Genomic DNA, 26,278 nt, shown 5'->3' with positions numbered 1-26,278 from the left:
TCCTGACCTGGAGCAATCCACCCGCCTCGGCCTTCCAGAGTGCTAGGATTACAGGCGTGAGCCACTGCGCCCGGCCCCTCATTTCCTTTACTTTCTCTTTTTGTCTAAAAAAAGAAATAACATCAATATTCTACACAATATAATTCTCTCACAGAAATACATGATTTAATTTTAAATTTTATATTAGGTAAATTAGGAGAATCCAGACTCATGAGTTTTCAGTGTTAAAGTTTTCTCAACAGAACATATGGCTAATACAATTACCTAATGGATTGGTACATGTGAGGTCATTAGCACAGTGCCTGCCACATCTTTAAGATCCAATGAAGTTAGCAGTCATTATTACTGTTATCTTTGCATGGTTGTTATAATCATCTTTATTTAGCACTCACTGAATCTATTGAAGAAAGAAATTATATATTGAGAAGGTTCTTTGCAATTTTAGTTCTGTGGTTTTGTATTGATTTTTTATCAGGTTAGCTGGGAACAAAAATAATACAACTCCAGACTGATTCGTATGTAAAATTGTGATGCACATGACAGTTGTTACTTTTGAAATTATGTCCTCTGATATAAAATCTTCTGCCTCTCCAAGAAAGTGTCTTTGACTGCGAAATTTAACAAATCCATCTACCCAATTCAATGTCCATTCTATCTTGGCTATTTCAACTCCCTTGCACATTTCTTAGTGCCATTTGCTTATTCTACTATTTTATGGGTTCTGTTCTCTGTTGTGCAGGGAGTCTGGGAGCTCTCTGAACAACCAAGAGATACCTAACTATTAAAAACCAGTAATAGGTTAAGATAAATATATTTTGGTGTTGCAATTTGTACCTACAACAAAGGAATTAAATTAATTTAACCCAAACTAAAAAATGCTAGATCGTCAATTAGAATCAAAGTCCAAAGACACCTCTCTGCTTGCTAACATCCTAGTCTTGTCTTCCAGGGTTACTCAAAATCTCTCCCCAAATCTTTGTTACTCACTCACTCAATATCCTTCTTTAGCCATCCTCATGCTTTGGAATTGATATGGACCAACCAGGCTCACCTTTTTGGTGAGTGTCCCTGATTAGATACTTAACCTTCCTTTTTAGATGCACTGCTCTTTTTTCCTATCCTCTCAGATATTTCATAGGATTAATCAGATGAACTAATCTGAGATATGGTGTTAGAATTCACAGCAACATTGTGTGTTTATTCCTCCTGCAAAACTATTTTAAAAGCTTTCTTCACATTCTCTGCAACTATGATAGGAAAGGTAGAGAGGATGCTTGAAGAAAGGTTAGTTTTTTTAAAATTTTTTGGTTTTATTTATTTATTTATTTTTACCCTGATCAAACCATAAGCATGAAGCTCTGCCTCCTTTTTGGTTTGTTTTATCTTGACTTGTTTCTTTTTCTTTCTCAAGGCAGCTAGGGACTCATGTACCCTGTCCCTGCTCTCCCCCAGAGAAAGGAAACCATTGCCTACAGAAAGAGGATTTTAATGATGTGATGAAAACATTTTAGAAAGTACTTTAAAGAACAACGTGTTTATGTAACCTCTGTTGAAAAGATGTTTTCGGGAGATTGAAGTAGAAAAGTGACTGTAAATATAGCAGAAAGGAGAAAATTGGAGTGTAAGATTATGAGTAGCAGTGTGAGGCAGAGAGTATTGTGAGCTATTTTCTACTATATAATTCCTTGAGAATTTGATCTGGTTTCTTAATCTTTATTTCTCTAGCACCTATCACCATGTCTGGCCCATCATATGCATTCAATAAATGGAGTCGTTTGTAGAATGAACATAGAGTAACCTAATGGATTTCCATGGAAAAACCAGAGAAAATAATAGTCAGGGAAAGGGAGACAATAATCTGCTAAAATAATAATTAGTGCTTGAAGTGAAAGGAGGGAAAAGGCAAGGAAGACAGTAAAGATGACTAGAAGGTATGATATGGATCAAATATTGTTTCCAATTAAAAATCTCTTGCAAGAAACATTTTATAATTGTCTTAGGCAAACTTGCTGTTCAAAAATAATAATTCCTTAGATTGAAAAATCAAACTCTTCAAAGAATGTTTTACTATCTAGACATAACCAGCTGATGTAGATGCAATTTAAACCTTCATTTTAAAAAAATTACTGTGTGCCTACATAATTATGTTGAAATCTCTGATGAAGTGTGCATAGTGAAGAGCAATAACCATTCCTGTACCTGTGAGTTAATAAAAAATACACCTTAATAACACTGTAGGGAAGAGGAGATGCCACTCTCATGAATCTCTGAGGAGTCATCAATTTGATATCAAAAACCCTTTTTTATTCTTTTGAGCAATGTTACTGGCAGACATTATAACAACTCCTCAGAGGCTATTTCTAAGACAACATTGTGACGAAGTTGAAGGTAGGGAGGCGTGTTGTATTTTTTAATGCAGGATTGACACCTCAATAAATCAAGGGCTATAAATGAAAAGAATTAACAAGAAAACATAGAGACTATCCACCAAGAGGAACATATATAGCACTAGTTAAAATCAGTCTCAGTACTAAGTAATTTACGTTGTCTTTTTCTATCTTCTATAATAAGCTCTTAACATTCTTGGTTTTTGTCCTCCCTAGAATACTGAAGAGCAAATATCCGTATATCCATATTTAAAAAAATAATAAAATCTATGTATATGTGAATGAATAAATATTTACACACATACATCTATACATATAGCTAGACGAATAAATCACCCCGTTTTCCTAGATAGAGAAAAAAGCCTTTGATTGAGAATTTAATTGAATTCTGACCAAAGCTATGACCTCAGAGCTTCTCTTTGCTTAATGCATGTAGTGGTAGTTAAGAAATATGTAAGGTTCAGGGACTGGCTTTACTTAAATGCCATTAACTTTTCTGTTAAAAGTCTCTGCCTAAATTCCTATTGTTGGCAGAAAGCTACTGTCTCCACCCATTTAGAAGAGATTTAAGTGTTACTTCCAATTGTCAGGTTCTTTGAGTTGTGTTACAGGGTTCTCTTGCATGTGTATTATGAGATGGCACATCCTAGATTTTAGAAAGAAATGACATCTAAGAAAATAGGGCAGCAGTCAACCATGTTGTCCTGTTCAAGCATGCACATGTTTTATTTAAGTATTCTCCAAAGATCTATTTTTTTCCAGCATAATGCAGGTATTATGCTATCCTTTAAAATAAGATATATGATTTAAACAAAATTGTCAAAAACAATGACCTTAGTTACTCCATATGGTACACAGAAATAATTACATTTCACTTACAATACAGATGCACTTAACACAGTCATCAATAGTCATTCACCACCAACACAGTATATTTTTAAATCACCTAAAACATCAAATTTTTTTTTTCTTTTCCAAAAGTCTAAAGAAATTAATAGTTTTGGATAAATGATAAATCAACAGAGGATGCAGAATTGTCAACCAAAATAACCTAACTGCATTTTCTTTTATGTAATATCAAGAACATGAAAAATAGAACTTCTCATTGGGAATTAAAAGATGTAAGTATTCCTGATTGTGGTTTTCTTAGTCTACTTTTAAAAACATTTTCAATAAATGCCATCAGAGAAGATTCACTAGACATTTGCTCTAGTAGCATAAAGTGACATGAGGCAGGTGTTAATATAATTGTTAATATTTGCACTGCTGGAAGATTAGTAACTTTTTAAAAGACAAACTAGGATTAAGCCAGTTCTTCCCAAGAGATAATTGAGTTTATCTTACTTTCTCAGCAAATGTTTATTAAGATCTACCGTGTGCACAGCACTGTTCTAGAAGCTATTCTAGAAATGGGAAGCAACAATTTCTGGCTTTACTTGAAAATGTTTGGATTAATCCCTTTTCATGATAAATTATGATAAGTATTTTAAAATCTCTCTAATAGAGGGATGATTATTAACTCTTTTCATGTACAGAAGCTAAGCTTTATTCCTTAGAGTGGTGGCTTGAAATGAACAAAAACTTTGCATTTGACATTAAACTCTTTTACACTATCACGTGCAGACATGTCTGCTGATATATTTTAAGGGTGAAAAGATACAAAGACTTTTCACTTAAATGTACATAGAGATCAATTTTGCATCATCGAACTCCTGTCCTCCTGATTTAGTGGAGAAAATTGCACCTTGCAATACACAGGAACCTTTCTGAGATAAATTTGTGGTGCCTTCCTGAATGGTGTAGAAAGCATGCTTTCATCAAATATTGCTACGTGAAGCACTCCAGTTTATCTCTACATTTCAATTCACATTAGTTATTCTCAAAATGTATTCAAGATCTAAAGCAAAATAAATAATACATCAAGTAAGATTCTGAGATCATTGATCCTGTGATATTAGTCCCAGACAACTCTTTTCATGAAACACATAGTGATATATCCAGTATCGGGGCTTTCCCATAAACAACAAAGACGTTAGAGATAATTTATAGATGTCAACTCCTTTTTTTTTTCTAGTTTTTGACAAGGGGATTGCTGATAATCTACTTACAAGATAATTTGTTGGGGAATACGAAAGTAGGAAAGTCATCTGAACTACAGTAAACGTTGATGGCAATAAACCCAATAGAAAGGTGCTGTAGAAATACAGGAACAGATAATGCACTGTCACGGGAACACACTGGACCAAAGAATATTACTGAAAACATTTATGGCACAATAGTTTTGGATTAAAAAGTTACCTTGGCCACACTAGAAGTCTTTCTATGCATGTGGCTCTTACTGTATCTATAAAGATTTGGAAAGTACAATAACAAAAAATCCTGAATGCTGATACAACAGGTATACAATGAATTATTGCAGTTGTAACAGTATCTAGGTGCAAGGTTAAACAATAATTAATACTGAACTATCTGAACACTTTAGGTTTACTAATAAGCATCCCCATGAGAAATACTGCAGTTCTAAAAGGAGTTTATTTGCACAGCCCACCATGGAACATGAACAATCAGCTTTTTGTAAGTGCACAGAAATTCCCCCTTTCTACAATTATAGTTTATCATGCCTATTCTGAAGACAACATAAGGAAACTGAGATCACTGCTCCAAAGAATTCTAGCATGCATTATGATGGTTTCCTTCAGTCAATACAAATATGTTGTATGAGTTTTTTTTTTTCATATGTAATAATCTTCATCATAGCCAATGTTCATGGTTTTAACAGGAAAAATTTTTATCAAAATGTTTTCCATATTTTTTTGTTTTGCATTCAACTGGAACATTATGTTCAAAGATTCATTTTATTTATTTTATTAAAAAAGAGTTCTGATCACAAGAAGCATCAATAGGCGGCATTTCATTGTGCTCATTCACAAAGTCAAAGGGCCACAGAATATTTCTCTGTATAACAGGTCAAACTCTGTCTAGAAATGCCATTTGGTGGTTTTATTCACATCCTTAAGTTTGGAAGTTTTGTTTTTTGTTTCACTCCAACCTTCTTGCTTTGCTGCCTTAATCTGCAAAAGGTTTATTGTTTCTTCTTTCTTCTACATTGAAATTCTTTCCACAGCAAGGGCTCAAATTTTCTTAGAACGTATTCCAATTGTCTTACAAAGCAGACACTCTGACAATATTTCCTCCTGAGTACTCAGGAGACTCTGGCCTGTCATCTCCTTCTGGCGTGGTCACTGGAGGTGTTGGGATGCTTATTATTGCTGTAGTCACATAAGGTTGTTCACAGTTTAGTTTAACACACTCTTCCATTTTGGCATTTAAACTGGATCGGCTGATGAAAAAAATACATTTAAGAAAGTAAGTTGTTTACCTAATTATTTTTTCATACAACTGAGGAATGCGTGTTTTAAGGCTTATAAATAACATTCTAAATGTCTAAGAAATTTTACCATAATTTAAAATAATTAAATGCCAAACCTTAATATATGTTAAGGTGAACATTAGTCAGTAAACTAGTATGAAATACATTGCTAAAAGCCAGTTTAATTTGGTTCAATCAAGTCTTTCTAAAAGCATATTCTACAAAAATGTAAGAAACAAGGACCAGTAATATCTGGGTAGGCTGAGTTCAGCAAAGTAAAATAGTTTTAAGACAGGACCTCGAGAGGTTTGAGAAATGATTGTGAGAGAATCACATCATATGGATTTCTTAATTTTTTTGACCACAGGATCTTTTTATTTTCATGTTTGGGGATATGTAATTCCCTTAAATCTCTGAACTGAGTGATGACTACATGTTAAGAAACCAAAAAATTAGCTATTACTATTTAATATTTTGGGGTTTTCTAAGTGGTAAATTTCATACTCCATGCACGAATTTTATACTCTATGTGGGGATAAGGAGAAAGGAGAAAGGGAAAAAAAGGATATAAAGAAGAGATGAAAACTAATTGTTTTATTTTCATGGAAAACCTAATTAAAATGCTTATGTTCTAAGATTTTCTTTGTAAGCACATCTCCATTTTCCACTTCAGTTTGTAATGGATGTGAAACAATGCAGAGGTAAAATACCTTAAAGACAGAATTGTCATTTCTCTAAATTTTAATATTTTTGTCCCACAGAAATCCAATTTATATAGCCTAAATGCAGAATCTCATCTAGGTTTTCAACAAATATTGTTGGATGCCAACAAAGAAGTAGGACTGAATTTACAGACTGTCATTCTAAAAATGTATGCTCGATTTGAAAAGCAAAGTAAAATTATTTTGGCAGAAATTGATCTTTTTAATGACATATGATTTAAATGTACTACTTTTTATTACATGCATGTTTGTGGTAAAAACAAATAGTAAATAAGGATAAGTAAAGGAAGAATATCAATATGAAAATTTTGCATAAATTATTCATACATTAACCAAAGGTAAACAGTTTTAGTATTTCACTTATCTGTTTTTGTGTTGGATTTTTGTGTTTCATGTGGCCAAAGAAAATCTTTATGATCAAAATTGTATATTGTTAAAAAACGATTTGTGTCAGTGGAGTTTTAATGTTCACTGTTGCATTGAATGTTTTGATATATTTTTAGCTGCTGTTGAATAATTCTCGATCATATTGGTCTAAATTCCATATGTCTATTTTATTACAGTGGTGTTGATTATCATTTTAGGGTATTTGAATTTAGGCAGGGGCTTCTGAGTATAGAAGTCCTTAAGAGAGAAAAAGTTGTGGAGTTGAAGAGGTAAAAGCATTTATGTGTGTCTGATCTTTTCTTCTTTCTACTCTTTTAATAGTGATACAGCTGCTGTTTTTGACCCTTAATGGATATGCCAGTCAATCCATTTTCCTACTTGTTACAGTGTAAGTATTGTCTCTTTCTAAACCCTGGATGCTGGGATTTAGATGTTAGTGGTAGCAACATGACTACAGGAGACATGCCCTGGGAACAAGCACAGGTTAACCTCAGGTACCTGTTAGATAGAGGTGTTCTCTCCACACATCTGATCTGAATCGTGCTGAGTTCTTGCACGCTGCCTCGATGGCTTCCTGATACATTGGCATTTGGGATGCGGAAAGTTTTTTTGTGTCGTCGTGAACAGCAAGTGCTGGTGACTCCTTGTGAAGAGAGTGAGGGGCTATGACTTGAAGGACGATTAACAGTTGCAACTTCCATGCAGCTTTCTTCAAAGACTTGTTCATCCACAAACTCGTGATTCTGTTCCATAGTTGTAAGAAAATATGAAGAAAGCAGAGAAACACATTTTTTAATTTTTAAAAAGGAAATGCATCATTTTATTTTTAAAACTCAAATATGTCCAGATACAGTTAGATTTGATCCAGTGGTTAACTAAGACCATTTTTATAAATATTAGAACACCAAAACCACTTCTTTTTCTCATTTTTATGGAAATAAAGTCTCTTTAGTTGAACCTAGAGATTAGCATCTGCAGGCTGATTTACTTTCCATTCACAGACTAACCTTCCCTTGAAATATAATTTATTAATTTAAATATAAAATATGGTATTATAAACTAAAGGAAAAAATCCTTTAAAATAAATCTAGATAATAACCACAAAAAATTTGTAAATTCACACTAACTTTATTCTTTAAAACAGATTGAATTTATGGAAAGGGGCTATTTTAATAGAATGTCCCAAATTAGATTATCTGTTATATATTAGCAAATATTTTCACATAGAATTGAAAACATTTTTTAATTAGAAAATAAGATACCTAAGACACTGTCCATTGCTTTAGATGCTCCTCTGAAATCCTCAGTATATAAAAAAAATATGACTTATTAGTTAAATAAGTAAAATACAATTATCTGCAAAATGTGTCACTTGATGTTTGACCTGGAGGGGGTTAGCACTGAACTTTTGTGGCCTTCTCTTATCATTATGATACATCACTGGCTGTGTTCATTGTATCTGCCTGCATTCAGGGTTCTTCCACACTTATTTTCTAGCGTCCAACCCTGTAGCAAACAGTAATAGGCATCATTTCACATACCATCTTTTATAGAAACACAGCATAAATTTTGCTTTTAAAACGTATAGTGAAAAATTGCCTCCTAAAATGCCTATGCATGAATTTTACCTCAGAAATATAAGGGAAAACATTTTTGGTCTGAAAAACTAGAGAACGACTTTAATTGCTATTTTTGTGTGTGTGGGGGGGTGAGGTGGGGTGGGAATAGTCTTATAATGGCAGGCGTTGCACATACCAAATTCCACTTCACCATCTCTCATCCCAAAATATTAATAAAACAGTTGAAGCAATTCACTGGCTAATAAGAAATAGATTGTTTTAGTTACTCATTTTGTCATTTCTTTGCTGAGATAAGCATTTTGATATAAATGAAATTTAACATTCTACTGCTTCAAGTTGAGAGAATAATATGATCAGACAAAATTTCATGTTAAGTATGAAATTTTAGAGAAAAAGTAGTGCACAAAGGATTTATAATCTGTTTTCTTCTCTTACAATGCATATTTCACACACGTAATGCAAGTTACAATGCATGAGATTCTAATTTATCTCATCAGTGCACTTCTAGAAGTGCAGAAGTTATTCTGTTATTGGTTACCATATATGTTTCTGGGTAGCTCAATTTAAACTATATTAGTTGGCGTTGAGTAGTTTTTTAATCTTAAAAAAGTCCTGAATGGTAAAATAGTGAAAAAAGGAAAATAAAAGAAAAAGATAGGGATAAATACATTCTATCATTATTATATCATTTTTACTTTCCAAGAGTTATCCTAATAGGTATTAGAACTGTCTACATCTTTATTTGAAAATGCAAATGTAACCATGTGACTATCCTGTTTAAAACTCATAATTTCTGTGAGATAAAGATCAAATTGTTCACATGCCTCCAAAGCCTAACATTATCTGGACACTTTCTCTCTGTCTTCTCTTGTGCCATGCTACCCTCTCTCCTTCTGGCCACCCTCAAGTTCTCTTACTTCCTATTGGGCCAATTTCTGGGCTTCTTCAAGTACTTATATCACCTGTTGGCCCCTTCACTTCTTTGCCTAACTCACTCCTAGTCCAGGAAGCCTTGCCTGGCTGGTCCCCTCATGGCCCTGCCCTCTTTGCTCCATCCATGGAGCCCTTCTCCAGTAACAGGCCTGTTTTGTGTTTTGTTCCATAAATGAAGGCTTGATGGTGACAGCGGCCACACTTGATTTCATGATGTATCTTGTATCGGGCCCACTGATGGGCTCATAGTAGGCAAGTAATACATATTTGTTGAATGACTACTGGTAAATAAATAAAAAGGATGGGTGATATATTAGGATTGAGAGTACAAATAACCATCTCTGATAAGTGAGTGAGCTGACCTGATCATGTAAGGCAAACATTTTGTTCTGCTTTGTGATCATCACAGCCTGAGACCTCTATTGACAAGCCAGCTAAGAAATGGGCACCTTTGCTAAAGTCAACTGGGCCTGAGAGCTTGGGAGTAGAGCAATGCAGACTCTCTGCTCAGCACCCTGGAGCATGCCAGTGATTACATGTGCCATTTTTCTTATGAGAACAGTTTTTATTATCTATCTCTACTTATTATACCTGTGAAAGAAAGAAGTGCTTATATGCCTTTATTCTCTATTTTTTTTGTTATTGCTATCAGTATATTCTCTTTATCCAGGTGTCAGGAACACTTGAACTTCATTATTTTTTCTTTCTTGATCAGCATTTAAAGAATCAGGAAGAAATGATATTTTATAGGACCCACTGTTGGAAGACAATTTTCCATCTGCAGTTAACTGATGCTTTAAACTAGAGTTAAGACAGCAACTAAGGGTAAAATATCTTACTTAAATAAGTTCCTAAAATACTTTCCAAGTTGAAATATCACTATAGTCATTCAAAGTAATTTCAAATATTGTGGGTTTTGGTTTGTGTGTTTTGTTAGCATATTTTCTAGTAATGCAGACAGTGAAATCACGCTTGAAAACATTAAGTATGCACAAAAGCAAATGGAATCACTGTCAGAGGGCAGAGGAAAGAAGTAGTGCTGTCTCCTTACCGTGGTTTTTTCCAGGCAGTGAAGCAGGTGGTGGTGCTGGGTTTCAAAGCTCGAGAAGGATTTGCTAACAAAGGCCTGCCCATCCTCTGAGGACTGTTAACAAAGAGAAGACAGAAGAGCTTTCTATTTTATTTGCAAACAACGAGACCCTCAGCTACACATTTCCACAGAGAGAACTGGCCTATTTTCTGAGATTAAATGGCAACATTTTATTTTTTTAACTAAAGAGGAATAAATGTGCACTCTTGTTTTAAGTTGGATGATCAGCATTTACGTTTTCATCAAATTAGCAGTCTGGTCTTTTAGACATACCTTCCTGAATTGAAAATTTCAATCTCTTTTACTCATTGAAGTACTAACTACCTTTGTAAACTACAGAGCCATTATCTTTGGATGATAAAATTTAATCCAGTACTTAGAAAATCCTCAAGCCACTATGATGCTCACCTTATATAAAAGATATTTTCTAAGTAAAGATGATTAGAATCTTAAATATTAAAGGAAAGTTTTGAGGTAAAAATAAAGTTTCTCAAATCGTATTTCATGCCGTGTGACAGTCTTAACACTGAATGGTGTTCCTTCTGCACTAAAAAGTGAAACAAGACATTATATCACCCACCCACATAAACCTCCCACCCAAATGAACTTTAAGGAACATAAGTAGTTTTAAAATAAAAAAGAATTAGTAATTTGAATTATAGAGCATTTTCTACCTTCCCCATGTTAATAATATGAGAGGGAGCAGAAATATTGCCTAATTGTGAATAAGAATCACGATTCACTGACAATATTTCATAGCCCAGTTTCTAATCTGCTACAGACAACTGGAATGGATGGGGTGAAGTTATAAAAAATGACACTTTTGTTGTTTCCATAGCCACTGTCATAATTACCCACAATAAAATTATATGGTTAAGCAGAACGAAATCAATATTACATCAATCAATTGAACATTAAAAAAAGTGAAGTGCTTGATGGTACCTGCAGCTGATTACTGAGTAAACCATTCCGTTTGCTCTGCATGTAAGCATTTGCACTTCCACTTTTGGCAGCCCGGATCCTGGCAAGTCTAGCTTTCTATGGGAGAAGAAAAATGAATGTCCTGTTAGTACTTATGAATTGTTTCCTTAAAACGGTGATTGCATTCTTGCATGATCCTAATGTCAGCATACAGATTTTTAAAAGTAAGCCAGCTTTTCACACATAACTATTGAACATTACTCCTGTACTCTTTTAAGTGTTTTATTTTCATTAACATTTATTAGTAAGATCAATTAACTACTTGGAGCTGGGTTATGCATTTAAGAATTGTAATTGAACCTTTACAGTAAGATCAAATTATTTCATTATTGGTTCTCTCAATTGTGTCAAGAGAAAAACAGCACTATTACTTATATTTTCACTTATCCCAATCTGAGAAACTTAATGAAATGAAGGCCAGTAGCCCAGCAAACCGGCTGCCAAATCCTTTTCATTTAAGCTAATGTCCTTTATAAAATTAGTAACTGAGTTCCGGAATCGTTTGCCTTTATTTTTTTTCTTTTCTTTTTCTTTCTTCTTTTCAAAAAAATCACTATTCATCTGTATTTGCATTCTCCAATATAAAATTTTATTTTTGCAATTATTCTGTTAAATTAACCAATGTAGATCCCACGCTATCAATATGAGCTCTCTAAAAAGATCCCTGAATTTATCTGTTTTGTCTACTGGCACAGGTCCACACAACTGTATACTCATCTGATTTCTATTTTACTCTGAATTAGTTGAAATGAATAACATAGTGAGCCTATCCAGAGAGATTTTTACATTGGTTTTAATTTTTAAAGCATTTTTTTGTATCGAGAATGTCCCTCAAATTAAAGGGTGTAGGGTGGTTAGTTCAATTGTTCAGTTATAGTGAGACAAAGTCACAGTGCTGAGCAAATTGGCTGTTTAGCCAGATTTCTGGTATTCCATTATTCTAGTATATATAACTGCTGTTATATATCTGCCTTTAGACCATCATGGAATGAGCCTGATTTACATCTCCTGATAAGCCCTATTTTGGAGACCATTCTGTTTGTATTACCTGTATTAGCAAGTGTATGTAAAAATCAACTGGGATGGCTTACATAAGAAGTTCTTGTAAGCCTATTCTACAGACTCCCTCCTTTCTCATAAACAACCCAGATAAGTACTATCTTTAGTTCCAAGTCCTGGAATGCTCTTTTTAATAAAAATTTTAAAGTTATCTAGATTTTAAAATGAAAAATGTATACACATAATAATTTTAATACTACAAAAATGCATGCAAACAAGTCTCTCTGACCCTGAAGCCATCCCACTTTCATGCTTCAGAGTTAACCACTGGTAGTATGTCTAGGGAATGCTCTTAGGAATTTTCTAATCATAGAGAAAGCAAGTGCATATATTCCTATGTATATACCTATATATTATTACACAGGAGAATATTCCTCATACTTTTCTGTAATTTAGTTGTTTTCATTTACTATCTTGAAACTCCTTGTATGTATACATATTTAAATTCATCTCATTTTTATGGATGTATAATATACCATTGTATGAGTGAAGAATCATTTATTTAGCAGGCCAACTACCGATTAATTTTTAAAGCATCTTTTGCTATTATAAGTAATGCTGCCTGCTTTGAACATCATGATGAACTTATCTGCATGACAAATTTCTGGAAGCAAAGTTATTCCTGGATCAAAGTGTGTGTGTGTGCATGTATATGTTTTGTTTAATAGGTGTTACCAAATTTCTCTCCCAAGTTTTTGTACTAAGATGCCATTTCACCCACGTCATTTGAGAGTAGCACTGAGATGTTTAATGCTCTCAAAATAGCATTAAGATATCATCTGGCTTTAACTCCATCCCTTCTCCCTTCCTTCCTAAATTTATTCTTCCTGTGTGCTGATTCTAGGTTGAAATAATACTTTGTGCAAAGATCATATTTATAAGTGATGGGAAAAATAGACAAATATCATTCTGTTTTGGCAGTATAATGTTTATATCACTTAAAATACTGAGACAATACTAGAGAATGAAGTTGAAAGGTAGAACATTTTTAACTTCAAAAGGCCAGACTCAATAAAACAATGGCAAGTGACAAGCACATTTTGAAATTACTTAGAATTGACCTAATAATTCAGAAATAAGCAATTTACACACTAGTTGCTGGAAAGGGGTTATTGTTGAAATTTCAGTCCCAAAGTCTCTTTGATCTAAAACATTCATTTCTTCTATTGGTTCTCTTCCTCCCTCTCTCTCCTCCTCCTTCCCTCCTTTCTTTCCTCTGTTTCTCTCTTTCTTTCATTTGTAACTGTATGTGATAATATTGTGTACATAATAATTACTAGTTTAATCTATGTCCTTCTGCAAGCATTTAGCAACAGCATTGGGAATAGTACTTTCTTTCATTAGAGACATACACATTAACCAAAAGTACCATCCAGCAAAGTAAAATGACATATATTTCTCATCATAAAATGGAAATCCTACACATGGTGTCAATCACTACTGCAGAAATAGTTCTAAACTTAGGGAAAAAGTTGTTTTAGAGACAGAAAAACTGTTTTTGCTGAGTCACGTACTGTGTTAGAAAAAGAACCTTCCATCTCAATTTCAATCATGGCTTTTCTTTCACTTTACTACAATTCTATGTGAGCTAATTGGTTTAATTGGTCTCATGGAAAATCACAACAAATGTCTGTTGAATGCTAGCCTTTATGACCTGTGATTATATCTTTGGTTCCAGCAGGTAATTGAGGGAAATTATTTTACAAAGATATTTTAGAAAATTACTTTACTTCTGACCCACTCAGTATGACAATCTTGGCAACTCCAACAGAGCAATTGGGAGGTTAAAAGAAAGTATCCACTGCTGAAAAGGAAATGTATTCCTTCCAGTCCCTCCTCACCCCTACTCCTGTAGGAAATATGACTTCTTGGCAAAGTACCAGCAACTAGTATGGAAACTAGAATAAGGTTTCAGTAAATATTTTACCTTAGCATGTATGGAAAGTAGAATGCTTCCAACATTTTAATTAAAAATAAGACTTACATTGTCACTGTAGAAAAAAAAAGAAAGCTTTGCAGTTATTTTCAAATTATTTATTTGCCTTTAAATACTGATTGTGTTTGGAAAAATTGTTTGTCTAATAAGCACCATTTTCTTACACATCTGAATTCGTCATAAACACAGTTTTGCCTAATCACCTAATCTCAGCAGGATGTGTCAAAGTTGGTTTCAAGGAATTCTCAAGTGTAATGGGTAAATCTAAACCAACCAGATGAAGAAAACAACTAGTTCTGTGGCCAGGAAAAGGTTCGGAAATGCTGAAATGTTGAAGCTTCTTTGCTGGTGGGCTCCTCACGACATGCTATATACTGAATGTTCAGTGTGAGGATCAGAGGGGGATATAGCATGCAATTTTTCTCAGACTAATTTGACATGGAACTCTTATTGTGGAGCATTTAGAAGCTAGTATGCAGTGGGACGCAAAGGTTTTTAGAAAGTAGATTGTTTTCTAGCTACCCCAAATGACATTATATAGACTTTACAGTATATTTTCTGGAATAGAGGCTGGGAGTCAGAGAGAGATCTATAAGCAAAACACCATTGCGGCAGCAATTTCCTTCAATGGGCACCTTTCTTCTACATAAGGTAAGAGGTAGATTGAGGTAAGTTATTGGACCTATTGTGACGAAATCACAAAATTTTTTTCAACACTTTTGAAAACTAAAGACATCCTAGGCACCCTCTTAAAAGTGAGATAATGAAGATCTCTCTTTTTGGTAATCTGAGGCAATTTCTTATTCTTCATATATTGGCCGCATACTCCCTGTACCATGCATTCTGGAAATTTTCCTTACAGTTGTTTCTTTTATTAAGGTTCAGTAAAATGCCTCATGTACAGGGATCATATTAAATTTTATCGGCTTTTAAAAATTTAAGGAGTTTATTGGAATCTTTCCATTTGCTAAGTAATACAGCTGCCCTAGAAATAAGACAAGATAACACCAATAATAAAAAGAGAGAAGAAGGAAATCAATGACAGTCACTGCAGTATGCCCAGCTCTAGAGCTAGGTTAATCCTGGGGATGGCAGGGCTGGGCAGAAACACTGCTGGGACTTGGGTCAGTGGAAAAGGATAAGAAATAGGGGGCAGTAAGAGGACTTTAGGTCGGAAGAGATGAGAACTGAATGACGACGCAGGAGGGTATTCAGAAACAAAATCATGTTTGGGAAGAGTTAGAAACAAGATAGTTTTCTTTTCATAAGTAGACAATCTAAGATCCTTCTCAGGCTCTAGCAAGGAGTTATTTCTTGCTTTTTTATTATTCTAAAATGATGAAAAGCCATTTTATATGGACATTGCTAAATGTACTAGGCAATGGTTCTCAACGTGTGGTCCCCAGAGCAGCAGTATTAGTACCATCTGCAAACTTGTTAGAAATGCAAATTTTCAGGCTCTCACCCAAAACTATAGAATCAGGTGCTTTGGGGGTGGAGCCCAGCAATTCGTCTTTTAACAAGCTTTCCAGATGATTTCAGTGAATCTAAAGTTTGAGAACCACCCTAGCAGAGTGTGATAATTGACAGATTGAATATTGGTAATATCTTTCTGAGTCAATGTCAAAATTTTCATGTGAAAAGTAAAAAGAAAAATTACTTACACTGTACATTGCCTCATTGATTCTAAGCTTCTCAGTGTATTTAGAATTATCTACACAAAAATCCCAAATGGTTCATAGTTCAAGTAATGCTAGAATTTTTTGTCTTGGACTTTAATCACTAGGTATATGAACATGGACAAGTTATCTGTAAAATGGAAATAATATACTTATTTTGCAAGTTGATTGTGAATATTATAAATAACAGATATAAAGCACCTGGGACATTCTGGAAACTCTAGAGAGTGTTGTTGTTGCTGTTAGTTATTAAATTAAAACTATAATTGTTATTATGATTATTATATAATTACTCACAGCTTAGCCTTGTGAGTAAGCTGATGATTAGGTGATGTGATCTGTATTTTAAAACAGCTGCTTCAGACTATCAAACCTGCCACCTGTCATTGCACTAACCTAGCTTTATTTTGGCAAATACATTCTACTAAATAAATATTTATTGAATAACTGAGAGAATCAATAAATCTATTAAAATACAATTACCAGTGATGAGAATGGGGGAGAGGTGTCACAGTTTAGGCCTATATTCACTCACATGTCCATGTTTAGTTAAAACATTGTCAAGGTTTGAGAGAAATGGGGTAAATGATGTATTCTCTAAAAAGGTAGGAGTGGGTAGTGAAGGCAGGAAGAGTACTTGCAGGGGGAGAACCCAGAAGAAGGAAAGTATCCTTAATAGTGACAGTGGGAATTTTCTCAAATTCATATTGTGTATATTTCATGCTTTTACTTGAGTTTGGAGTTGGCAACTGGACTAAATACCAAAAACTCTGGTATAAAAAGAATTCTGTAATATTACTTTTATTAGCTTGACTGATTGATGTTTTTACTGAATTGACTCCTTCCATGACTGAATTAGCTGGTTATTTTTGCACAACTTTAATATTTGGTGAATCACCCAGACCCAGATAAATTTAAACTATCTTAGTCTCATGGATGTTTGTTCTGCTTTTCTTTTTTAATCTCCAGAGAAGGAAAATAGAAACCATCCCTTGGTAACTTATTTAGTTCCATATCCACTGTTTTTTTTTTTTTTTTAGATGACTATGTTCAGTTTATTGGTCACAGACTATTTACTTGACATATTACATTAGCTCATTATATTTGCCTTTATTATGCCAATTTTTTCTAGTAGTAAGTAATAATATGCAAAATTCACTGCATTGTGGCAGAAACTGAGGATATAGTAGATATTTTAAAGATGCCAAAAAGCAGTCATAAAACATACTTTTAATTAGTATACTTTCATAACATCGCATTTATTTATTTTTGATTTGTAAATTTATTTAGGCCAAGAGCCTTCTAAACTATTCTAAAACTTTATTGATTTGCTTGTTACTGATGATAAGCTTTGAAAAATACAGATATTTTGGAGGTTAGTTTATTTTAAAATCATATTTGTGCTTCTTACAGTTTTCATACAGGTAGCTCTTATAATAAAGAAGGGATTTTTAGAGTGAAGATATATGTGGAGTATGAAGTTAGGATTTTTGTGGGATTTCTGTTGTTTTTAGAAAATGTACATATATGCCCAGTAGAGGGATTGTATTAATAGTGTGTGGGCAGAGTCACAGTTGTGGTGCTTATAGGTCCCTGGTGGAGGGGCCAGCTGTGGCTGAAACCCCTCCAGCTCTGCCCTGCATGAGATTGTAACTGCCCAGGGGGTACCTTTTCCTAACCCTCCCTATTCATTGGATTATCAGTTCTCTACATTCATGATAGCTGGACTATTTTTTACTCTTCTCTGTAATAATTATTTAAAGGTTAGGAATTTATCCATAAAGCCAGCAACTACAAGGCTGAAAGATTGATTCTTTGCTAAAAGAAGGGGATCTCTGACAGTGGACATGAACCAGTTCTCTGGATAATATGCTGTGTGACCATACTGATGAACTTGAACTTTCCAAAAAGTTATTCCATGAGATTTTATACTTTACTAAAGAGGTTGATGTTGTTCAGAAACATGTTTAAAATCCTCTTCTGAAATTACCTACAAAGCCAGTAATGAACAATAACAAATCTCTAATGATATTATATGGTCATACCACATTACCCTAATTGTGCATCTACTTTAGTCATGGTTACAATTTTTTTTGAGTATTTAAAAATATAATTCTATCCTTGAAGGACAAAGATATAGTGACAGTGAAGAATATTGGAAATATAGTACCATAAACCTTGAGGACACTACAAAAGAGATTTCCAAGATTATTTGTATGCAACAGGGCCTTGCCTTTCAAAGTGACTATTTTGACAAAGAATTGGGAAGTGTGCTAACATTTAGTTTTTTGAGAGGCATCCTATTATAGTGTTTACGTGTATGGACCAGGTACGTGACTTCAGAATTACTTAGTAATTTCTGGGTACCTTAGGATTCTCCTCTAGAAAATAGCAATAAAAATGGTAACTAACTCCCAGAGTTATTCTGAAGCTTATATAAATTATCTTTGGAAAAACATTAGACCAATGCCTGGCACATAGTAAGCCATCAGGAAACATTAACTATTTTTAATACTATGATGTGTTTATATAGATTTATATACATTTACATAAATCTTAAGTTTCTTGTTTTTCCTGTTTTATAGTTGAGTATGCACTGTCATTATCCTTAGAGGGATTAATTAACTGGCACGAAGTTCAAAGAAATAGTAAACTGCTGGGCCAGAAATAAAACTCAGCTACAAATGATCAGATTTCTCCTACTTCCTGTGTCAAGTATGTAAAATATCTGAGACACATTTGGTGCCCTTTAATAACCCTCATTTACTGGAACCAGTTTGAACCCTTATACACAGAGACTCAATGGATCAGATCTAGGAATCTGATTTTAATATAATCGGTCAAGAATCTGTTTTGATTTTACTACTGTCTTTCATGGCGTTCACCAAATATTTCCTACCTTTTGCCTCTGGCCCCATAGTGGGATTATATATCTCTGCCCACTTGGAAGGTAGACATGGCTATGTAACTTGCTTTGGCTAATGTAATAGAGATGAAAGTGACTGCAGCCACTTCCAGGAGGAGGATTTAGGAGGCATTTTGTGATTCATCATGTCCTTCACTCCTGCTGACATGACTGCAGAAGTATATTGTCAAGATGCAATTTCCATCTCTGGACCAGTAATGCACTTGTAGCATGACGGAAAAATATCCCTTATTATTTGAAGCCACAGAAATGTTAAGTTTCTTTTCAGTGTGGAATAACTGGTCCTGACTGATGCAACTATTAACTAATCTAGGGCACTGAATAGCCATTAAGGGATTTTAAAGCTCATTACAAAAAACAGGAGGTGCTAACTCATGGTTGCACAGAGCTGAATACACACCTTTTGTGCCCTTCGTTTGTCTGCTCGTTGATTTTGGTGGTAGATCCGACTGAAGTTGGATACAATCACTGGAACAGGTAGAGCAATGACCAAGACCCCACTCAGCGAACAGATGGAACCAAAAATCTTCCCCGCTATGGTTTTTGGTACCATGTCACCATACCTGGTTAGAGAAAAAAAATATATGCTTTTTAAGATATGGAAAGACATTTCTACCTGATACAAATAGTTTCTTGCTTTAAAGTCAAATGATTTTTTGGACATAGCTATTTCTACTTCATGACTACAATATACATGGATTTAGACCTGAAATTATGAATATCTGAATATAAAAATTGCCTTTCAACCTTGCAGAAAATGATTCTAGCATTCAGAAGTCACTTTGATTGGAAAATATTTTACGCCAGATGATGTAATTATAGCTCTTCCATTTGTCCTTTATATGATACGGCATAGTTCTTTACATTTATCTAATAGTCAGTATTTCCATGCTGAAATTTATAGGCTAGATAACATATTTTTCCACTTAATTTTCTTCAACATTTGGATTATGAAATTTAAGTAGAAAAAGTAGCACATCACATTCCTTTCATCAGATACAATCACTTAAAAAATAAACATTACAAGGTCCCCATTAACTTTCACTTGTGAAATCCACTGGGCATTTCTCCATGATCTTACTCAGTCTCTCATTTGTACTTGATTAGTTGACTAGTCTCTCCTTGAAACACCTTTTGTTCTTGACTTCAGTATCAAACAATTCCATAGTCACCCTCCTACCTTGTTGGCTCCCACTTTGCCATCTTTTCTGGCTCCTTCCCCCCTTATCTGATTTCTAAATCTTAGAGTAATTGATGTCTCAGTCTCAAGTCCTTTTATCTTCTCCATATAAACCCTCTTCCTAGGTGATTTCATTCAATTTCATAGCTTAAAACTATCTACCTGCAGCCGATGCCCTAATTTTTATTGACAGCTCTGATGTCTCTCCTGAAAACCAGATTCATATCTCCAGCGATCTGGTCTCCTTATTTCTACCCCTGATGCCTAAGGGGCAATTAACTTTTAAATTAGCCAAAACGGAACTCGTATTTCTCTAGCTTCCTCTGCTCCTCTCAAATCTGTTTTTCCAACATGCTGCTACCTATAATGAAATGGAACCACAAGCCACCCAGTTGCTCATACCCAAACTGGGACACCTCCCTCTACCCCTCATACTCCATAACCCACGTCTCATCTTTTAGCTGGTTTTGGTGTCTTTGGCTAAACCAAATTGTATCCCATTTGAGTAACTTTCCGGGAATAAACCAAGCCATCGTCCTTTCTTGCCAGAGCTATGGGTATAGCTTCTTACGAAACTCTCTCTTCCACAACTACCACTCTACAATTCATGCCAATTGTAGCAGCCAGAGTTGTGGTTTTAAAAATGGAGATTAGATAATTGCTACTTTGCTTAAATTCTCTAATGGACTTGAAATTAAAATAAATCCAAACTCCTCACTTTTGCCTCCAAGGGCCTACATAGCTCAGTTCCTGCCTGTATTTCACGACACATTCCATCAAGCTCACTGGCCTCTGGCCACACTGGCCATCTGGCCTTCTGTTGTGAGTCCAGTGCCCAGATACTGATTATTCAGGTTGCTGCTTAAATGTCTCCATCCAAGTTATTTTCTGGCCACCTTATCATTAGTAGTCATACTCTGTCCCCTAATTATTCTCTATAAATGTCTTCCCATTTTATTATCTTCATAGTACTTATTAATTTGTAATATTTTCTTCTTATTAATTTATTTTATGACTCCTTATGCACCCTATTGACATTAGAATATAAACTTCATAAAGTAGGAGTTGTTCTACTTTGTGCCTCATGAGCATAAAGCAGGCTCCTACTACATATTAGTTGAATGAATATATTTTCTCTTCTTTACTGAGAGAGAGTTGGTCTTTGAGTTCATTCCTGGGGAATGGGACAAGAAAAAGGCTTTTGACTATACTGTTGCAGAAGTTACCCAGCTGTGTCTGTGGAGCTCCAACTACTCCCTATTCAATTCAGGGTTCTGGGATGCTCAGTTCTATGAGAATATAGTCCTTCGAGACAGGGCTCAGAGCTCACATATTAGAATCCAGACTCAAGTGGGTTTAGGAGAACTTGGGACTGTATTATATCAAGATAGGTGGTCCAGGAAATAATCACTCTAATGAATATTGTTTTTGTGGGAAAACATTTGCATGTCAATGTGGACGTGGACGTTGCAGAGGAATTGGCTGAGAAAAGAGTGATGGGAGAAGATACTGACTAGTACCACATTTGGTGACCCTGTTCTGAGCTCTGGTCCACTGCTTTAGAGACCTAGTAACTCACTCTTGTTGGTGTTTGTGAGTGATCAGTAGTTGAACTAATTTATCATGACTAAAATTCCCACAAGGTTTTGGCCCCAGAATGACTGTTATAATAATTCATGGTAAAAAATAATAGTAACCCAAGAACCAGATTGCTATGTCCATATGAAACAGGATCTCTTTCTGTAGTCCATCTCGCAAGCTAAATTATAATTTAAAGATTGTGTTAGTGAGGAAATAGTCAAAGCTAAAGGAACTTAGAAGATGAGTTTTAAAAAGCTTGAGGATGTTCTTACTACAAAGATGTGACAGTGGGATTGGAAAGTCAACTCCTTTTGATACAACGCTGTCTAAATATGAATCAATTTCTCTATCTGCCCAGACATATTTTATAAACATCTTCTTTCCCTTTGCACTAGATATGCAGTCGGCCCCAGGGAAGGCTAAAACACACACACACACACACACACACACACACACACTCTTATACATATGTGCATGTGTAGCTTTAAACAAAAGATATTTGATTTTAATGCTTGCTGTTGAGGGCCTAGAAAGTGTTTCTCAAAAGAGAAAGTACATAAAACTCAATTATTTATTACGGCAAAAGAAGACTAGTATTGAGTCCATGTAATAAAAAAGTAAGCCTTTTTAATATAAATGTATAAAATAAAGTAGCTAAGTGAGTCCACCAAATAGTTTTTCCTACCCCAAGAGATTTTTTAAAAATTAATATTTATTAACTACTTTTTGTGTTCTAGGCTGACTGTGTCATAGGGTAGGCAAGCCCAGCATACCTGCAATTATTAGAGAAAATTTAGAAAAGTAAGGAGATGATCCAGTTTGCTGAAAGGCAGCAAATTCATAGTGTAGAAGGATCCATAAGGAGAAAGAGGTGACAGATACAGACGGGTGGTTTCATGTCATAAAGCTATGCTAATCTGCATCAGATAAAATGATACTTACTTACCTCACTATATTTGTTTTGTAATCCAAAATTCTTTCATAGTTGAACATTTGAGCATAGGTGAACATTTGAGAGGACTGGGCAGTACTGCAATGGTTATGGAGGGAAGAGGATGGGGGAATGAAACGTTCAGTGATGGGTACATCTTTTCTCATCTTTATACTCTTGGGTCAACGGAGCTTTCCCGCTTTAAAGCCACAAGGCTTTGCTGTTATGAGATAAGGCAGAGGGAGACGGTGAGAGAGGAAAGAAGCAGAACAGGCAGGGGTGCTAAGGCAGTTCGGGTTGTCCTGTGATTTTTCACGTAAGGACAGCCTGAGCCCTTGGCTAGATCACAGGGAAGGCCAGCTGCTGCCTTCCACATACCCCTTGGTACTGTACGCCCTGCTCTTTCTGTTCTTCTCCCTGCTCCTTTCAGCTGCTTATGGTTGGACTGCTGTTGATATTTGTAATATTTTAAGCATATTTCATTATTTGAATTTATGGGAGAATAACAAAAAGTACATAGTATGATTTATGTCTGTTTTTACATTATCCATTTTATCTTTCTTCCCATTCAGGAATGACCTTGAGAAATGGAAATGGGTAATTTCTATCTGCAAACTTGTAATTGGGCATAGAATCTGCTGGGAATGGGGAGTATCTCTGGCAAAACCAGCTGCTTTTCTTTGTTTAACAGAGGATCTCTTAACTAGTATTCAAACTCATAGCGAGAAGCAAAGTAGCATTATACACCTCAGGAATCGTCTCCCTCTGAAACTCAGTGGAGGAAAGGCTTAGAAAACAAAGCTTATAATGAGAAGTGACACTTCTTGTGGCGAAATGATCATTTAAAGTTTAAGTGTTTCTAAAATACTGCCATCTTTTAATGATTATTTTTATCCTCAGCAACTGGGTTATCTGTTGGTACTTTATTCTTTATATTCAATATAAAAACACATTCCATTTTTTCCTAACTCCTTGTACTTAAATGTATGCTAAGCCCAGTAGGAGTATATAATATATTCCATTCTTTCTGTTTTTCTTCAGAATTTAATATTAGGTCTCTTGTCTTCAAAAGTACATTTCCTTTAAAAAGTTACACTAAAACATTGCATAGATATAGTATTTATTTTCATACAGATGATTTTTCTATATTTAATAAAATTGATTAAATGACTACAGAAACCCTGTAGGTCAGAGAAGATAAATAATGAATTCTCAAAAAAAAAAAAAAATCAAAGAAAGGAAGGGAGAGTATACAATAAGAGAATAACTACTAAAAGGTTTTACATAATAGAGCAACTTGAATTTTGTTAATTGAAAGGTAGCTTTTGTTTGTACTCCTTCTAATCTCCCTGCTTCTTCTTAGTTTCCCTCTTTCTCCTATATTCACCATGTTAGTAGAGCTACCCCAGTTTCTTTCTGCTCTTTTTTCAGCCTGGACATCTGCCAGACTTCATGTGCTCTCCTCACATCAGTTAAAAAGGTACAATATGGAGGTATCCTTAACACAAAAATGTTAATTCTAAATTTATACATACTTCCCAAAAATACTTTACTAAAATTACATATTTTGCCATACATTGAAGATTGTACTGAATGGAGGACCAGTTTCTCAAAAGGGATTTAATTTTTGGTTATTGAAGATGTCAAATTCAATATTATCTGAAGTTTTAAACAAAGTTCTTGAATTCTGGCATGAACTCTACTTACTCAATGCCCCCCCAAAAGTGGTTAAATCTGGTTAATGGTTAATTCAGGCAGATAACTTGAATGAATCTATCCATTATCTATCTTCCCAATTTATCAAATAGTAATGAAATAGGTTGAATATGTACATAATTTTTAAACATAAGTCATTGTAAACAAAATTTTATTAATATCTACTAAGTTTTTCCCTGTTTGACATTTGTCCAAAAGAATTTGCCTTTTTTTTTCTTTGAGACAGAGTCTTGTTCTGTTGTCTTGGTTAGAGTACAGTGGTGTGATTTTAGCTCACTGCAACCTCAAACTCCTGGCCTCAAGTGATCCTCTTGCCTCAGCCTCCTGAGTAGCTGGGGGTACAGGCACATGCCACCATGGCTGGCTAATTTTTCTTTCTTTTTTTTTTAGTAGAGATGGGGTCTCACTCTTGCTTAGGTTGGTCTCGAACTAGAGTATACCTGTATTTAGATCTCAAGTGGAAAAATATTTTCTTGAATTTTCCTACACAGTCTTTCAAACACAATACTGTCAGCTTCCTAGTTTAATTCATATAGTTTTTATTTTTTCTTCTCTTTTTATTTGAAGAACATAAATGTAAGTTCATTTGGTAAAGAAGAAATGTTATATAAAGCAAATCTCCCCAGCTAATGCATGACTTTCCATCTCTGAAACTGTTTCCCACGCCTACTGCTAAAACAAAAATCATGTAATTTATAAACAATCATAATGGTAGAAGAGATCTTCATATGACAGGAAGCAAATGCTGATTTTAACATAAACCTTGGTGCTTACTCTAACTCAATCTTTCACATTCTCTTTCTTTTTTGCAGTGAAAACTTGCAAATTTCTAGGCATAAGAAATAGAATGAATGAATGAATGGATCCTGTGCAGATGCACAGAAGTCCAGGAGCCTCTGTACATTGTATAAGGTAGGTGCTAGTTCAGAAAATAGCATATTTCAACTATTATAATAGTTTAATTTTTTTAAAAAAACCCTCATGTGAGACACAAGTCAGTATTTGGGACTATAAGTATTTGAAAAATAGGTATTCTTTAAAACGTTATGAAAGTAAGTGATATGTGTCATATAATATTAGCTGATGATGTATGTGTGTGTGAAAACCACTAGCTGATTATGTATGTGTGTGCGTGCATTTTAATTATTGATTTTGTCTTTGAATTTTTCTCTTTGACTTGAGTGCTAGTCTGAGAGGTCTAAGAAACAATTTCTTCCTACCTGGAAGCTGGATCATTTCTTAACTAGTAATTCTAACCCTTAGGGTCTCAATATCTGTTATTTATGGATTTTCTGCCATAAGCTTGGTATTCTAGAAGGATCACAGTTTGATGGATGATTTTTATAGTAGCTGTAATGTTTGCAAATAGCAAACGACTTTTCTGTGTGTGTTGCTGTATAACACCTGCTTGTGGTACTGAACTTGTTTGCCAGAGGGGCCATGGTAGTACTTCGACAATAAATAGATTTTTCTTTGACATTTTAAATCAATGTTTGCCTAAAAAGCTGCCTTGATTTTGTTTCTACCTATTAGCCTGAAAGATCAGTCACTATATTATGCTAGTTCTATTGGAAAGCTTTAGAACTGGGATCACCCAACATACATAGTTACTTATTCTGTGTTATCTCTTGTTTCAGCCAAATTATGATGTACTCTTCTTTTAAAAGTATGTTTTCAAAACTGTTTCCACTATACGCAACATTAATAATCTTTGTGTCTACTAAATGAAAGTGGAAGCCAGAGGATCCCACACCTTAATTAGAGCTGTTCAGCTGGGAGTCCATGGACCCTCAAGGAATGCCTGGAAAAATTCAAGTGGA

General features: G+C 34.6%; 1 protein-coding gene across 1 annotated transcript in view; it reads right to left on the bottom strand.

Annotated features, from left to right (window-relative positions):
* Positions 1-202: 202 nt before the first annotated feature.
* KCND2 (potassium voltage-gated channel subfamily D member 2) overlaps positions 203-26,278 on the bottom strand; it is a 457,916-nt gene continuing 431,840 nt past the window's right edge. Inside the window, exons 2-6 of the mRNA XM_020289756.2 lie at positions 19,451-19,613; positions 11,412-11,507; positions 10,431-10,523; positions 7,365-7,609; positions 203-5,727 (exon numbers count right to left, since the gene is read on the bottom strand). Of these exons, the coding sequence (XP_020145345.1) occupies positions 5,550-5,727; positions 7,365-7,609; positions 10,431-10,523; positions 11,412-11,507; positions 19,451-19,613 (775 nt within the window). The 3' untranslated portion in view covers positions 203-5,549. The remainder of the gene's footprint in view (positions 5,728-7,364; positions 7,610-10,430; positions 10,524-11,411; positions 11,508-19,450; positions 19,614-26,278) is intronic.

This window comes from Microcebus murinus, chromosome 9, assembly GCF_040939455.1.
Source record: "Microcebus murinus isolate Inina chromosome 9, M.murinus_Inina_mat1.0, whole genome shotgun sequence".
NCBI lineage: Eukaryota > Metazoa > Chordata > Mammalia > Primates > Cheirogaleidae > Microcebus > Microcebus murinus.
Note: the sequence above shows the minus strand (reverse complement) of the source record. Positions and strands in the feature narration are given on the sequence as shown.